Source organism: Calypte anna, chromosome 1, assembly GCF_003957555.1.
Source record: "Calypte anna isolate BGI_N300 chromosome 1, bCalAnn1_v1.p, whole genome shotgun sequence".
Taxonomy (NCBI): Eukaryota; Metazoa; Chordata; class Aves; order Apodiformes; family Trochilidae; genus Calypte; species Calypte anna.
Window position 1 is genome coordinate 146,676,775 of NC_044244.1, and position 17,249 is coordinate 146,694,023.

General features: G+C 37.3%; 1 protein-coding gene across 7 annotated transcripts in view; it reads left to right on the top strand.

Moving 5' to 3' along the window:
- DOCK9 (dedicator of cytokinesis 9) overlaps nt 1–17,249 on the top strand; it is a 124,575-nt gene that overhangs the window by 12,610 nt on the left and 94,716 nt on the right. For 3 of the 7 annotated variants that reach the window (XM_030464912.1, XM_008492650.2, XM_030464970.1), the window contains exon 1: nt 16,658–16,866. The exons of 3 other annotated variants lie outside the window; for them this stretch is intronic. In XM_030464912.1, the coding sequence (XP_030320772.1) occupies nt 16,753–16,866 (114 nt within the window). In that variant the 5' untranslated portion in view covers nt 16,658–16,752. Of the gene's footprint in view, nt 1–16,569; nt 16,867–17,249 lie in introns of those variants that run through there. One more of the 7 variants, XM_030464849.1, reaches the window with a different exon arrangement.

Here is a 17,249-nt window from a genome sequence, read left to right on the forward strand (position 1 = left end):
TGCTCGGTGTTTTGTGTCTCATGTTTAATAATAAATGTTGATTTCTTGTGTTTAGATTGACTTGGACAACCTCCTCAAGCTCTTTGAGTTGTTCTTGGTATGTTCTTGGTATCATAAAGATATACTTGAGTTAAGCTTGAACTTAAGGTGCACGCTTTACTCTCAGCTCCCAGTGCTCATCTGTGCATGAAAATGTATGTTAGTCATGGATGAGAAGACTGACTTTTTTACAGCTCTCAGCCATGTGAAATAAAATTATTAACTCAGATATTGAGCATTTTGTGACTAGCAGTATTTTAAATTTTTCAATTTGTGTTCATCTCTCCATAAGCACATACATAATACCATGTAGGCAATATTTGGAATAGCATTTCTTGGGTCGCATCAGTTATGCCTCCCACCCACCATCTTCTCTAAATGTATGAAAGGCATAACAGACACCAGCATTTCCTTGTTTGTAGATTGAAGAAAAAATGTGTGATATTAGTCAGCTGTGACAGCTTCCTTGACTAGACAGGGCAAAATTCTTAAGTATTACTTTTTACTTTTGATATTGTCTTGAAGGGCATGTCATGTGAGTGATAAACTACCTTTGGTCTTCAGCCTGGTGGTATACCTCGTATTTCTAATGTCACAGGAGTTATTTGTTTCTGTTGGGTATAAAGCTTTTCTTAGACCTTTGCTAAGTGTGCAGATTTTTGGTCAAAAAATTGCATGGGAATCCTGGCATGATATTCTCAAGACTACCTCCTGGAATAATCACACCAGCTTTCTTCTGAAGTATGAAATATGAAGTATGAAATGTGAAGTATGAAATTCTCTTGGAGTTTTTCTCTGTCTCCTTGGTTAATGTGTGGCTGCCCAGTGTAATGCCATGGGGTCATGGAAGCTTGCAGGCTGAAAGGAAAACCTTTGCATGTCCCCTAATGCGATCCCCTGCTCAGAATAGATCTGGTTAGGGCAGGTTGCTCAGAGACTATGCCAATCTGGTTTCAGTATCCACAAAGACAAAAAAAAAAAAGTAACCCCAGCAGTCCATGACCCTCAAAAAAGTAATAAAATCTTTTTATGCAAATGGAATATTCTGTGTCTCTTGCCTCTTGTTCTCTCACTGTACTTTCAAGAGGAGTCTGGCTCTATCCTCTTACTACCTTCCCATTAGATACTTGAAAACAGCAATAAGATTTCACTCTAGCTTTCTTTTAAGGCTGAGCTATTACAGGTCTCTTAGATTTTTTTTTTTTCACATACATCATATGCTGCAGCCCCTGAGCCATCATGATGGCCCTCCATTAGAGTCCAATATGTCAATATCTATCTTGTACTGAGTAGCCTACTCTGCATGTTCTACTTGCTGTCCAACAGTGTGTCATCCTTGTTATCCATTCATTTAGACTGCATCTGCCTAATTTGGCTACAAGGATGCCATGGACAGCTGTGTCAGAAACCTTGTTAATTTAGTAACAATATTCAATGTCCATTGCTGTCAGCTGGTCCACAAGAGCCAGCCATATCAGAAAGCAAAAAGGTTGGTCAGGCATAATTTGTCCATGGTAAATCTATGTTTTTTACTTGCAGCTAACCTCATATTCTTCATATGTTGTGTAATGGCTTCCAGAAGGGTTTGCATCATAATTTTTCTGGAGACTGGAGTAAATCTGATCAGCTGGTAGTTCCCTGTATCCTCCTCCTTGCCATTCTGGAAAGTATATGTGAGCGTTACTAAGAATACTCCATATCCAAACAGACCCTCAGCAGTAGTTTTGACAAATCAGGTGCTTATGAGTTTAAACATTCTCTTAAGACAGCAAAACACACGGTTGTGGCCACAAAACAGCTTTTAGCCTATTCTTTCTTTACAAAGAAACATTAAGTTCCTAAAGAAAATTACCCAACAAAGCTCTTCCATGAAATTTTCATGAAGCAATCACAGCTAGAAGAGCCCTTGTAATAGGAACCAGCACCCAATTTTTCTTGTTTTTCTCGAGGAATGTTCCTGTTAATCCCCTCTTGAAGAGCTGTTAGATCCTCAGTTCTTTCTGCAGCATAGTTTTTAGGCAGAAGCAAGTTTGTTGGCTTTGATATGCTATCCATCTGGTTGTCAAGGCACTCCAAAGAGTGTTAAGTCTTGTTGGTTTTAATCTCTTGGGGCTGAAGAAGCTTTAGGCCCACATCTCTGGCATTCTGAGCTGATATACAGGCAGCTGCCAGATGGAAGGTAGTGCCCTACCTAAAAATACTGTCATGCTTTGTGAAAAGCTGAATTCAGTCAGGATGTGTTAAGATCTTTAAGGAACCAGATGTTCACTCCTGTCAAGATGGCATCAGTTTGGTCACGTTAATATTACGGACAACATTATAGGTAAAAATGGAAGTATTTACTTCTTATGTTTTAAGAGATTAAGGATATTTTTGTGGCTCTTATGCTAGGACCAGGATGCTTGAATCCTGCCTGAAGTATCTTCTCATGCAGATATGGGCCTGGGTCTTTATGAAGTATTTTGCAACAGTGATGGCATTTCTGAAGGCAAAACATCCATGCTGTTTTGTAGTAACATAATTGATTGGAAGATCTCCCTGGCTTGATTAGTATTCACTCAGCCCGTTCAATTTCTGTCTAGGTGCCTCTTAGAAATTCTTGTTTTGTTAATGAGAATCTTACAGGATCCCCCAAAGAATTTTAATGATTCCCTAAATACTTCTACCTTGGTAAATATTAAGCAGTGTCAAATGGAAACTTGTAAACAATGGTTAGAACTGCCTGATTCCAAGCACATGCATTTACATTGTACCTGAGTGGTAATGGCAGATGGGACCCATTTGGTTTTCAAAGGGTTACTTAACATGTTGATTTTAAGTCCTCTAGTTCCCAAGTGAGAAGTGATTATTAGGCATTTACTGTAATCAGAGGAGGACTGGTGGTGAGACTCTTAAAGCAGTTTTCAGACTGTATTGTTAAACACCTCCTAGCAATTTCTGAAAGGGGAACTAGAGCTGCTTCTTTATGACATGTCCAAGAGAGCACATCACAAAGATATGATTCTGAAGCACCTTGCAGCTAACATAACTAATGAATCTTTTTATCTTCAGCAATCTCATAGTGCAGTCAGTAAAGATTCAGCATAGTATACAGCAAACAGGGGCTTGTTGCTCCCCATAAAACCAGGCCCTTTGGCTTAGGGACATAATATTTGCAATATGTACTAACTCAGATATTTTTTCGTAAGTCTGAATGCTTTCTGGTACAGATCCTTTTTCAGAAACAAGGACAAGACAGACTTCAGTGATGCCTCCTCTTGACAACTTTCCTTCCATCTACTTTTCTTTACAGAAAAAGGCCTTTTTATAACCCAGGCTCAGCTAAAGGCAGTTTACATTATCTAACTTGCTGCTCATATGATTTACAGTCTGGTCCTGTTCATATGTTGATTTTTGTTGTTTTTGTTCTGTTTTTTTACCATTGTATCAAAACCTTTACCTACCATAGCCTGTTCTTTCAGCTCTCTTCAATTAAAGCTTTATAATATTTTTTTCCATGAGATATAATACTGTGATGGATAATATCACGTTGTGTCACATTTTTGTCTGGATGTTCACTGCTTGTACAGTGTGGTTACTCATTACAATTGCAGGAATCTCTTCAGTGAAGCTGGAAACTTCCACTTTGCACCTAGTTAATGTCTTAGGAAACAGTCTGCTTGTTGGCAGACTGCTTTACATTGCATACACTTTACATTTCTTGTAATACTAATATTTAAAGGTCTTGTCAAGCTCCTCTCTCTGTGGTTCCTTCCCACCTCACATTTATCTCCCTTTTAAGCTCTATTTGGAATGGTTTTTATGTCATTGTAGTTACCACTGTGTTGATCCAAGCCAGTTTCAGCTGCCTGGTTTAAAATAGTGTAGAAACTCCATGCTAAATTTATTCAAGATGTAGTCAGAATTCAATTTGCTCTTAATTGGTTTTGAATTAGAACACCTCCCAGGGTCACTTCCAACTTGACTTAGTCTATGATTCTGTCATGTGAAGTAATTTTCTAGACACTAGAAAGAACTGTCTGCTGCATTATAATTTTTTTTAAAAATGACTTATTTTTCTCCTCATAGAATCATAGAATTGGCTGGGTTGGAAGTGACCTCAGAGATTATCAAATCCAACCCTTGATCCACTACTGCTGCAGTTACCAGACCATGGCACTGAGTGCCACATCCAGTCTCTTTTTAAATATCTCCAGGGATGGAGAATCCACTACTTCCCTGGGCAGCCCATTCCAATGCCTGATCACCCTCTCCGTAAAGAATTTCTTTCTAATGTCCAACCTAAACCTCCCCTGCCACAACTTAAGACCGTGCCCTCTTGTCTTGCTGAGAGTTGCCTGGGAAAAGAGTCCAACCCCCCCCTGGCTACCCCTTCCTTTCAGGGAGTTGTAGAGAGTGATGAGGTCTCTGAAGGCATAAGCTACTTTTAAAAAAATCACTTTATTTTCATGGTAAACATTTTAAACAGTGCTTTTTAAATTGCTGTCTTAGCTTTTGGAACCTGAACTTTGTCAGGTCTCTATAATCCTACCTGCCAGATGGTAGGTGGGCTTCTGAACTAGAAACAGTCAACTTGAATGTATTTTTGAGGAGTGTCTTCCATGTTAATTGCAATGACTGTTTTCTCTTTCATGTATATTTTAAGGATGTCTTAATTCAACCTCAGTGAATAGAGCAGAGCATTTCCCACACTGACCTGCTTCTTGTTTTCAAAGAAAGTAGGGTAGGTAGAGACACATAAGAAGGTACAAAGGCATTGCTGTGCAAGGTTTATGGTTATGTGTCAAGTATCTTTGCTCTTCAGAGTAAAATTTATGTAAAATTCTTCACCACTGCCTTCTTTATTCCCCCTGCTTCCCCCCAAAAAAACCCACAACAAAACACACAAACAGCCCAAACTGTGCCTTATTAACAGAACTGCCTTAACCCAATTTGTATTTCTTACAAGATGTAGAATGTGGTAATTGCTGCCTTTGAGAACATAGGACTGGCAGGAACTACTTGGATCACTACCAATTATGGATTTATTACTATATTTTTAAAAACCCATGTGTCTGCATGTTGTTATGGTGTATTTAGATTAGAAATGTAATGAGACACATACCAAAGTGTATTAAGTGCCCAGATTCTGGGGAAAAATGATAATAAATCTTATGAAATTCTTCTGAATGTCTCATTACAGCATGCAAGTATTTCCTTGCAATAAGTTAACTTGCACAGGGGCAAATCTGTAGCTGACATAATTAATCTGTTTATTACCCACTTTCATGCTTCACTTGAGTCCTTTTAATTTACCTTGTTTTAACTCTTGCAGTAATTTTGAATTTTTAAGTTCATACTTTAATCCAGTTTTACAATTTGGTAAGTAACAAGGTAAATGCATCTCAGTGCTTTTTCAGCTTAGCAGAAATACTGAACTAACCAACATTCTCTGACAGGGCGATCGATACTGCTGTGGTATGGATGGGGACAGTTTTTTTTTGTAAATTCCTTGTCTTTAAAAGTAGTTTAAAAACACTTCTTCTCAGTGTCAGTTAAAGATACTTGTACTTAAAATTGTGTGACAGATACCAGATGTGGTGTAGAATCCTGTGGTGATAAATGCAATCGGTGCAGGTGGGGCTCACTAAGCCCAATAAATATATAAGTTTATATACTTTAAAATTCATTCCATATTTCTGTTTTAGATGTGGGTGTTGACCTGAAATAGTCAGCTATGTTATTTTCTTTTTTTTTTTTCTTCCCCTTTTTTATGACTATTGACTATTTGCAGTCAAGGACTGGACAAAGTCAGTTTCTGGCAGGTGGGAATTGATCACTTTGTGCGTGAGGAAGAAAGGAAAAAGTAAAGACAGCCTTCAGCTCCCTTGTGGTTTGCCTGAACTGATAATAGCTTGCTGATGACATATGGATTTGATTGAAGCATATAACAAGCTGTCGTATTTGGTTTTTGTTTTGTTTTTTCCTTTAGCAGCCGTGATTTAAAAATTTTCCCCTCCTGTTTTGAGTTTTTTTAGTTTTGAATACTAAAAAGCACACATATAGGTCAAGTGAAGAAATGTTTGGCAGTACGAACTCTGTGCTAAGCATTCTGGGAGAGTGCTTTCTTGCAGCAGATGAGGATTCTTTGTGGCTGGCAGCAGAAACTGCAGCAGTATCTTTGCAGTTTCCTTTCATCTTTGATTATGTTCTAAGGATCTCTGAAACACAGGAGCTTTTTCCCTGACCGTCTGGAATATTTTTTCATCTCTGTTGCGGAGTACAGCACATGCTGAGAGCCTCCTACCTTCCACAGTGGAAGTACCCTTTGCTTTTCACCACCCTCCGATTCCTGTCTTCTGCGGCTGGATTTTTGGCAGCGTTTGGATTAAGCAAATAGGATTACATTTCAGAAGCTGATGGTTTCTAGTCGTGGAACATACTAAGTGTTGGACATAATGAAGATTGTGCAAAGAAATGTTTCTGAGGAGAGCAGGAAAATGATTCGAGTGGAGCAAAGGAAGAAGGCATGCTGGAAATGCAATCAGGGCTGCTAGAAATGCAAAATTCAACAGATTTGGAATGGGTTGCACTACAAGTGTGGTTTTGTTTAAAGGCATTCGTACAGTTTTTGAGAGAAACTGTGGTTATATTTGCAAACAGCAAGGGGAAAACAATGCCCTTGAATACACAGCATTCAGCTTGCCAAATGAAGATTCAGGAATATTGATTCATTCATCCCTGGTAAATACAAACTTGTTTCATTAATGATTTTATCTGCTAATTGAAAGCTAAACTAAAACCAGGATACTATGTTTATTTAACATCTGCTATATACAGGCATGAATTTACCTTGTCCTGATATTTTAGGATTTAGTGCATGTATGTAACATGTAATGCACACGTGCATGCAGCTGTAGTGTTAAGGCTTAGGATTCATATTCATTATATTGTGTAGATTTGTACTGATAGCTCTGAAGAATTTGCAGTCTATAAGCAGGATATTTATAGAAGATTGCCTGCTGTTAGATCTTTCTTAAACATACTCTTTTGGAATGTATTTGGCACTTCAATTGAAGAACAAGAGATGATTATGTTATTTGGAAAAACTGAGGAATGCGTTGTTGGGAAAACAACTACCCAGGATTTAAGGTTTATTTTCCTCAGGTGGATTTTTTTTTTCCCCCTGAAACTATTCTGTTTCTGTTTAAGTTACAGAAAGTGATACCAGGAATATTCTAGAAGAAAAAAAATTATTAAAGGGAGTAATAACAGTTCTCTGAACCTGGTTTGGCCTCAGTCTTTTTTAGGTGTTGCCTGATACGAAGAAAACAGGCTTTAAAGTGGGACTGTCTGCTTTGTACCCCCAGGTTAATGATGCAGTTGTGTGTCTGATGTATTGCATTTAGGCTTGAGGGGGTGGAATTGGAATAGCTAATGTGCACTGCTTGCTTCAGAATTGGGCTAGTTAAGGAATTTAGTATTTATTTTAAATAATTTGGGGTTATTTGTTAATTGCTTTGTCACTGACTGGGTTGCTTGAATAAGAGGGGTGTGGTAGACTGAAATAAGTGGATAGATTTTGACATGCTTGTTCTGCTTGCTGGCCTACCCACGCTGCTACTGCAGTTAAGGAAAGTGTTTAGAAATTTCACAAAGCTGTGCTGCTGTGTTGTTCAGATCCTTTCTTGCTGAACTCAAAAATATAAGAAAAACCAGGTGTGTAAGCATGTATCTGTGTGTGTGTGTATATATATATATTTATGTGTGTATTTACATGCACACGCACACGTATGTGTGATCACATACATGGGTACACATGTATATGTTTCCAGGAAAAAGTACAGAATAATCTGAACTGCCTTCAGAAGCTTAAAATAGCTCACTAAATGTGTATTACCCTTCACGATGGAATTGCATATTATAAATTCTTAGTATGGTTTGATATGAGAAATAAAATGGCTTCCTCTAGGGTTTAGAAGCTTTTTTATACACTGTAAGCCATTTTTAAGTTAGCCTGATACAGATGGTTACTGGACATCTGTTAAACTCTAGAAAATGAATATTTTCAATAACTTTTCCACTCCATTGAATTTAAGATCTAGCACCTGTACTGGCCTTAAATTCTATGTATAGTCAGATAATGGATAAAGACATACATTTAAAAAAAATGTAATATGAATTATTGTAACTTGGGAGGGTGCAGTGAAATTTTTTGCATTGTATAACATGGTTTCTTTCTTTGTTTCATGCTGTGTTTTTCCCACAATAATTTCTTTTCAATTTAGCCCTACAGAACTGGTTTGCAAACTGGCAAGATTAACCACACAATATGCTTAGCCTGTTGTTCACAATTCAAGGTCCATGTTTGTTACTTAAGGTGTGGGTTGTTGGGTTTTTTTTTTTTCAACTCCAAAATTTATAGATACTTTTAAATAATAATTTTGGTTTGGATTTTTTTGATTTTTCTGTTTGGTTTCATCAGCCTGGTTTAGCTGGTGGATCAAGGTAAGTTTCTTCCTGGGATAATTACTAAAAGTTAGTATGGAGGACTGTACAGAATTGAGGGGTCAGAATGACTTCCTGCTCTCTGTACTGGACTAGTATAGTCCATAAGAACAAAAGTCAGAATTTACAAGAAAAAAACATGGGACTTCATTAAAAAGTCAAGTTCTTGGTAATATCAGCTGGCACTAGCTATCTCTTCCTGAGATGTTGTCTGGGGCTGGTAAGTCTTGCTGACTTACCCCTGGTGGGTAAGGGAAGTGGCATTCTCCGAAGAGTGGGAGAAAGGGACAAAGATGCTGCAGTCCTGGCAACAGCGTAAGTTTATAAAACTCATCTAATTATCTTCATGGAACTCTTTACCTTACATCATTTTTGTACTCTTTGCTATGAAAGCTTATTTGGCCAGTTTTTCCACTTCTGAAAGGTGGCTTTTAGGAGGAGAAATTACCATGCTTCTCATTGAGAAGCTGTGCAGGGAGGTGAAGGCTACAGGAGTCCTCTTCCTCTGAAGAGAACTTCTATGACCAAGACCAGAAGAGAGCGACAGTGTCTCACGCACCTCTGTCTGTCTTCTTGTGGTGGTTGTTGCAACAGATGAAAGTGTGGGTGTATGGCTTCACCTGTTTGTCTGCAATGTCTGCTTTTTTGGCTGTATTTGCTGTCTGGTCTAATTAGCTACTTTGGATCAAAAATATCTTGATACAGAGCTGTTGTCAGAACTTCATCTCAGGGAGTCCTTTAATATTAGAACACATTGGTTCTCTTGCAAAGGCAGTGAGGAACATCTGTGAAAATTTCCTGTCAACAGAAAGCTCTCAGGAAGCAGTTCTCCCTGAAGGAAAAAAATCTCCTGTTCTGGAAATAAATAAGGAAGCAGACGTAGATGCTTTAGCATGTGTTTTTCATATTTCACCTGTAATCTGCAGGTCAGGAGGTTGTATCTAGAGGCTTATTAAATCTAATATAAGTCTTATCTTACGCAATTCTGCTCTTTTTCATGAAGGAAATCAATAATAATCATTCTCACCTGCGTGAGAATGTCTTATCAGGAATACACTTTATTTCTAGTCATCTGATTGTCATTCAAACTTGCAGTGAAAATGCTATTTCTTATCTTCAGGATAAGAACCTTTCTAGCCCATCACATACACTTTATCTTGGCAGAGCGCAGGCTCTCCTAGGGTCTTTATGTCCACATAAACATAAGTCTAGTTTGAGATGCTATCAAAACTTGCAACAAACTTAATGAAAATATAGTTTTCCCAAATATCCACTTAGGGCATGTTTATTTTCTGCAGTTACTGAGTTTTCACATTTTAATGTGAAATGTTTTCACATTTTAACTTGCTAAGTTTTATAGCTTGTATGTAAGAACTAAATTGATTTGTTTTAAGTGTCCTGTGATTTAAAAACAAATAATCCATTCTCAGCATGTTACATATTATTTCTGTTTATTTCTTAGATGGTATATTCTGTTATATTGCAGTATCTTAGGAAAGGTTTTTTTCTGTGGTCTTTATTTTTATATTTAAATTGCATGTCACTGGTAATCATGGTATAACCAATGGCTATCTAAGAGTTGAAGTTTGTGGTTTAGTGTCTAAACAGCTGTTTCAGATGATAGATAAAGATGTAAAATGAGCAAAGGAGAATGATGTGGTGATGGTAAAACTAACCAGATTTTAAAAGCTTGGGGTTTGCTAATAAAACCCATCAAATATTTAGTGAATGAAGAGGCTACTTGAGAGTAGTAGCAAGGCTGATGAAAGAGTGAGAAACTTCGAAAGTGAGACAGAATGGGCTGAAGGACTTTTTTTTTTTTCTTTATGTTTTTCTTAAAATTGCAGAAAGCAACATGGGGTTTTTCCATGCTTGAAATGTATTGTGCTCAGTTTGTCGTGGCCTACTCAGCACTGATGTTTCTCTCAGGGTTGATAACCTTGTAGTTTGGTGAAGCTACTTCAGGTAGTTTAGTATCTAGCATGGGCAAGATGTGGCTTAATAATTTGAAGTAGTCTTTAATAAGTATGATGTGGAAATCGTTGTTAATTACTTAATTTGTGCTTCTACAGTTGCTGAGAAGAAATGCAAAACATTTTAAAATAGTGTGCCTGGCTTTTAATAGGATAGATTTAGGTTTTTGCTGGAAACAGAGCCACCAACCTTATGTTTTAGTAATTGCATTTTCCTAGTCCATGTAACCTGTTGACTTGACACCAACACCATCATTAGGTGTTACTGAGTTTTTATGTGACTGCTTTCTGTGCTGTGCACGAGTAGTTTGATTTATTACTAAACTCTGACATGTTTAAGATATGCCAGAGACTCTGCGTGTGGGAAGGCAGATTAATGACAGCAGTGAGCTTGTCATTCTGGAAGTAACTCCACAGTAGACATTCAAGTTGCAAATATTTTGATTTCAGAGGAATTTTAAATTATATGTTTGATTTTCAAAAAAGATGGCTTTCTTAATTTAACATGTAATGGGCTTAAAGTAAACCTTAAAATACTGATTTATGGAAGGCCTTATACTGATGCTCGTTTCTGCTGTCTGAATTAACAAATTAATATCAATTTGTTTATTTCCCATAGACAAGCTTAGTAAAAATAAAGTAGAAAAGGAGAAATTTCCAAGGAAGTAATTCTGCTGAGTAAGCAGAAGTTGTTTAGGTTTTTTTGTTGGGTTTTTTTAAATGGGCTTAAACAGCTTATGCAGCAGTTCTCTAATGGTGTACAGATAATATGTATGGCTTTGTTTTATTTCACTCTCCTAACTTGCTTTGCTTCTAACTATATTTCAAGTGGCTTTTATTCATCAGCAGCTGAAGCATTAGACCTCATTAGGCTTCATAAAGAAGAAACAGACGTGTCTGAGTATAGTGTCTAACTGCTGTGTAGTCTTTCATGGGTTGCTAGCAGGAGAGCACTTTTTTTACCTCCTTTCATCTTATTGCTATGCTGGTGCACCTGGTGTCTTGTGCTGGCTGGTAGTTTTGGCTAAATCTCCTGATGGTTTTTGTAGAATTTTTGTTTTTACCTTTCATTAGATCTCTGGTATCCGGTTCATCAAATACAGTTTCTGCAGTAAATAAACTTCGAAAATTGCATGTGAGAGGATCATCAGACAGAGGCTGGCAGACACTAAGTGAGTGCAGTATAATGCAAAAGATAAGATGAAGCATTGTATTTCCAGAAAAAATTGTTTAAGACTGAGGATGAAATTTGAGGATTGCTGGTCAAACCAATATGCATAAGCCATTGCTCATCCATGACAAGGTAGGTTGGACTAGCACAGAAAGATACCTGGGCCAGAGTATGGTATTATAGGTTGTATCCAGGTGAAACCATGTTGCTAATAAATGCAGCTGCAGTGCCTTTTTAGTGAGCTAGATATCCTGCTTTGAAAGCAAGCTAGATGTCTGCAGTTAGAAAAAACACAGACCACCAAATAAGCAATTTTCAAGCTTTAGATCTTCTTGTGAAATGGGAAGAAGACTTCTGTGGTGGAGAATGTGTGTGGATGGTGCTTTCAAGATCAGTCTATCTGGACTTAGTGGGCACAGAGAAAGGAGTTGACTTTTCTGCTCTTTATTCCTGATTATTTGAATAATACACAAATGCAGGTATCCTACTCTGGCATGAAATGCAATTAAACTAAAGCTGTGAAACAACTGCTAACTCTTACAATGTTTTTGTTCTTTAGAACTCTGCATTGTGAAGTCTGGGACAGGATTTGTGACAGACAACCAAGCTATGATAGAGACCTCTTCTGTGTATTATCTCAGCATATCTGTCCTGTCCAGGCTATTTAACTCTTTCCTTAAAAATAATGGTTTGAGAGTAATTTTTAAAATTCAAAATTTGAGAGTTTTATGATTCATTTTGACACAGAGAGATGCCTCTTGGATGAATTGCCAGGTAAATCACATTCCATCTGCTATGAGCTGGCTGAGCCTTTCTCTTGAATCTGTGAATATATTCTTCCAGAGCAAGTGCCTATCTGTTGGTTACTTAGGAAACTCAGCAGTATTATCATCTGCATAGCTGCAACACTGAGTTTTCCACTGATATGTGAAAGGTTATGGCTTTAATGCAGCTGCGAGGCAGGCTGCCAAGGGAGGACAGTGCAAGTATATCTCTTACTAACACAGATGAAAGCAAGAAGTATTGGCTTTTAGTGGTGCTTGTCAGTCTGCCAAAAGTGGGTCCATATTTTCATATGAGCTACTGCCTTAAAAACTCAACACAAAAAGTAACTCCCAACAAAACTAACAATTGAAACCCTTCCAATCGACTGTCCTTTTTTTTTTTTTTCTTTTTCTTTTTTTTAAAGTTATTTTTCAAGAGATGCAGTGAGTTGCCAGGGAATTTAAAGAGCCACAAAGGAGTAGAAAACAGATGTGAATGTTTAGTAAATGATACTGTAGAATTCTTCTGCTTTACACATACAGGATGTACAGACCTACAGTAGGATTTTTCCTTCCTTTCTTCCTCCTGCCAGTTGCTACACGTTAAGCAACAGTTCTTTGCTAGAATAGTTAAAAAAGACAAGTTTGGTGGCTTTAATTATGGCTGGGAGACTTAGTGAATGTAGATATTGGCCACTCAGCAGGGGTTAGTGATCTTGATGCAGGTGTTAAGTGGGTCTTGGACCAAAAGAAATGCCATTAAACCTAAGTACAAAGGTTTTAGTCTGCTTGTGCAGTGAGATTGGGCAGCCCTCCTTCTTTCCATGCAAGTTCGGAGGAAATTCTTATGAGCTGCCTCTTCCCTTGCTGTCACTTACTCTTCATTATGTGGTATTGTGCATTAGGGAAGCAAGCTCTTGGAGTGAAAAGTCATTTAGAGGAATAAGAGGGTGGATATGGGGAAACAGTCTTTTGAGCAGCAAATTTCCTGGATAAATCACTGATGTATGCTGGGAATACTGAGAACTTTTTTACCTCTTTAATTTTGTAATTACATAGGTAATTCCTTAAGGGTATAAGATGCAAGAAGACAACCAACTATTTGGCTACTGGAAGTAATATAAAAAGTATTGTTAAAAGTACTGTGGAAAGTCCTTCAAGCCTGTGTGCTTGTAAAAAGATGAAATGCATTGTTTCCATAATAATATGAATTATTTTTCAAATAGGTCTCTCTTTAGCTTGTTAATTTCCTTTCGTGTTGGCACCCATGTTGGAAATGTGATCAAATAACTTTTGTACAGTGGCATTCATTTTGTACATTTATTGTTTCCATTGTTTCTCTGGATTGTCTGATGATCCTTATTCAGGTAACTTCCTGAGTAGTTAGTGGGGTTTTTTGGTTTGTTTTTTTTGGTTAAATTGCAGTTAAGTGGCTTAAAGCTACATGTCATGTAATGAGTTGATAAATTTTTAACTTGTCAAAATCCTGTTTATAATCTTTCACTTTTTGCATCATGTGTTATTTGTAAAGCTTTTAAATACATCTCTTTATTAAAGTAACTTAGATTTTCTGACTCTGTTGTGCCTGCATAGGCAGTATCTCTGTTGGCAATGTTGCATTGTTTCATGCAGGATATTGGTATGAAGGGACTGCTTCACCCTTTTGGTATTGAGTAAAAGAACATCCTGTAGTGTTATATTACACATATAATGTGTTAATGAAATGCAAGATAGAAATTACATTAACCATTCAGCAGGAAAAAATAGCTTCTGTATTTTTAAAGTGATGTTATAAAAATATGGCTTGTTGGCTTTCTTTTTGTGCTTCATCGTGTTTTGAGAATAATAGGGATAATGATGAGAAAAGAAAGTGACATTTATACCAAATTAGAGTAATCCAGATGCATTCAAGAGAAGTTAAGTATAACTGCAGCCCATCTCGATGAAACAAATTCCTGTTTGGCAGCTGCATCCTCAAGTAATGGTATGATTTAGTCAAAGCTATTCTGTACTTCCGTTTTCTGAAAACAAAAGAGACTGGTGCAAAATAAAAGTGTAACTAAATGTTCTTGAGCTATTGTCTACCTTTATTTACACAGGAAGATCTGTTTTTGTAAATTTTACTAAACTGCTAGTTTCCTTCTTAACTCTTTAAGAAGCTTTACGGAGTTGTTTTGTGGAGTTCCATGTCTATATATTAGAGTGCTTGTAAAGTGAACACACTGAACTTGTTTTTCTTGGAGAAAAGGACAGAAGCATAGTACATCATTATTATCTTGACTGATAGTTATTATTTCTTTGAGTCTACTTATTAGAAACTTGCTTATATTGTGAATGGGATGGACAAACTCTCACTCAGACTTAATGTCACCATTGCAGTAAGCTGAAGTTAGCATCTTATGCCAGGGTGAAAACAGAGAGAAGGGGAAGAGAGCAGGATAATAACATGTTATGTTAGGTATGAAGGGTAAGAAACCTGTGCCTGAAGCTGTGTCTTTTTAAAAATACCAACAATAAGAGAGGATATTTTAGCTTCTCCATAACTTGGTCTGCTTTCTGCAGATTAAGGTGACATTCTCTTCTATTTGAGAACAGATAAAAATTCATGTCAAGTTAAATTTAGGATGTCAGTCATATTGAAGTGAGATAATTAATTGTCCGAAGAAGTGGAGCAGAATTGAGAACTGAAGGAAGGCAGTGGCTTAGTTTCCACAGCTGTCTGGTTGCTTTAGTGGGCAGGGAGCCTAAAATAGGGATGTGCTTCTCTGGGGAGCTGAATTTTCTCTCAGATGTATTTTTGCTTGGTAAATGCAGCCATTGAGGTTTGTGCACTTGGAGGTTACAACTCACCGGTGTTAAAAAGAAACAAAGGGAAAACCAAAATACCCTTCTTAAAACCTGGAGAAAACCACTCATCACAATTCACTTTTTTCAGGAGGAATTTAGCATACAGTCATATGCTAAAACTCTACTGCATGGGCGAGCTAGGTTAGTCAAACCTTCAAAATTACCAAAAATGTCAACTGAATTGCACGAAAAATTGTTTTGCATTATGCTCCAGAAGTGTACATAAATTATCACAATAAAAATTGCTTCCTCTTATTTTGCAGGTGTGTGGATGCTGAGCAGTGTAGTTAGTGGTATAGCAGTAGAGTAGACTGGATTATAAAAGCAAAATTGAAGCATGTCTTGAGTTGTTGCAGTTAAAGACAGGAATGAAAGATCTTAACCATGGAGCACTGCATAGCTTTGGATTCTGAGGCCAAGAGACACTTCTGAAAACTTTTTAGAAGAGGGGTGACACCTCCCCCAGTGTTTTGTACTGACAGCAGAAAGAATCTCTGGAAGCCAAAAGTAGGAAATGATGGCTGGCTGGTCTTCATGGCTGGAGAGCTGGGGTTCACTTAAGTGACTTCACTTAAGATGTTTGAAGTTTTTGTTATGTTATCTTTTAAGTGTTTTTTGGAGAGTGATCAGTGATGGACATCTGAAGGGTTCTAAGGAGAGAGGAAATGAGCTGAGAGCACTAATGTGCAAGAGAAGTGAGCTAACTGGCTCAAGCAAGGAAAGAGGCTGAGGGACAATGTTAGTTTACTTGGAGAGTTAAGTGCTTAAAAGTTAAAGGTATAAAGAGTTTTTTTATAGCTCATTTTTGAGTTGATATCTTTGTTGAGTATGTAAGATTTTTTACTGTGAAGACAATTTGATGCTAATGTCAATTTTTAATACGAATTGAGCACAAAGATTAAAAGGAGCATCCTCACCCTACTCCCAGAAAAGAGTAAAGTATCTGTTTGGGGCGTTGGACCTGGAGAATGCACTTGGTTAGTAGCTGGTTGTTGATAGTACCTAAGTAAGTGATATTAATATTAAAAAAAAAAAAAAAAGGTAACGTTTACGGGTTTGTACTAAAGAGGCCAAGTTGTCAATTAGTGAGCTAATTTTTGCACCAAAATATTGTAAAGGATTGAAGCATTGGTTTTATAAGTGCTGTAAAAGACTTGGACTGTTTCACATGTTTATTTTAGAAATACACATTCTTTTTCTGTGTTTGACTCATAACCTTAAGGCATCAAAATGGATCCACCTTTTTTTTTTAATTCTTCTTTCCGGACGAGCATGCTTAGGGGGCTGGCCTTTGTCTGTCATGCACTCCCACAATGACAGATTTAGCAAACTGCAGCTGAGAAGTTAGTTTTTACTTTGTGCTGCTTGTGCTGGGGAAGAAGCTATTGTTTCCACTGGGTCTCTGGCATGTTCATTACTTTGATGCCAAAAAGTGTACAGTTTTGCTGCTGTTTGTATTTTCAGTCAAAGAATGCAGGCAAGAACCAACAGAAATCCTAAAAAAGAGCTTATTAAAGAGTCTCCACAGCAGAACAAGGATGCAGGTACTGGTGAAGTAGAAGTGGAGGGTCCTGTGGTAGTGCTGGTAAGAATTGTTTTAACAAATTATCTCTTTAATAATTTCAGTTCTGTTTGCCAGTGAAAAGCTGCTTAATCTGATGCTAATGAGCAGTTCCAGCATTTTTTACTTGTGGAGAAGGTGTGTTCAAGATTTAGGTTTCTTTTTTGGTGCGTTGTCTGCCCTTTTAATGATTTTTTTGCTGTTCTGATTTACCAAATCTTTGGTTCTGTTTGAGTGTGACTTTGGAATTTGGTTTTCATACTAATTGCTAATTTTCAGTGTCTGTTCTGTCTGGCATAGTTGTACAGCTCTTTGAGCCTAGCATGAAAGCTACTTATACTTTAAAATTCATTCTAGCACCTGTATTATTTAACTGCCCAGGAGATCTTTGAATTAAAATATATTTG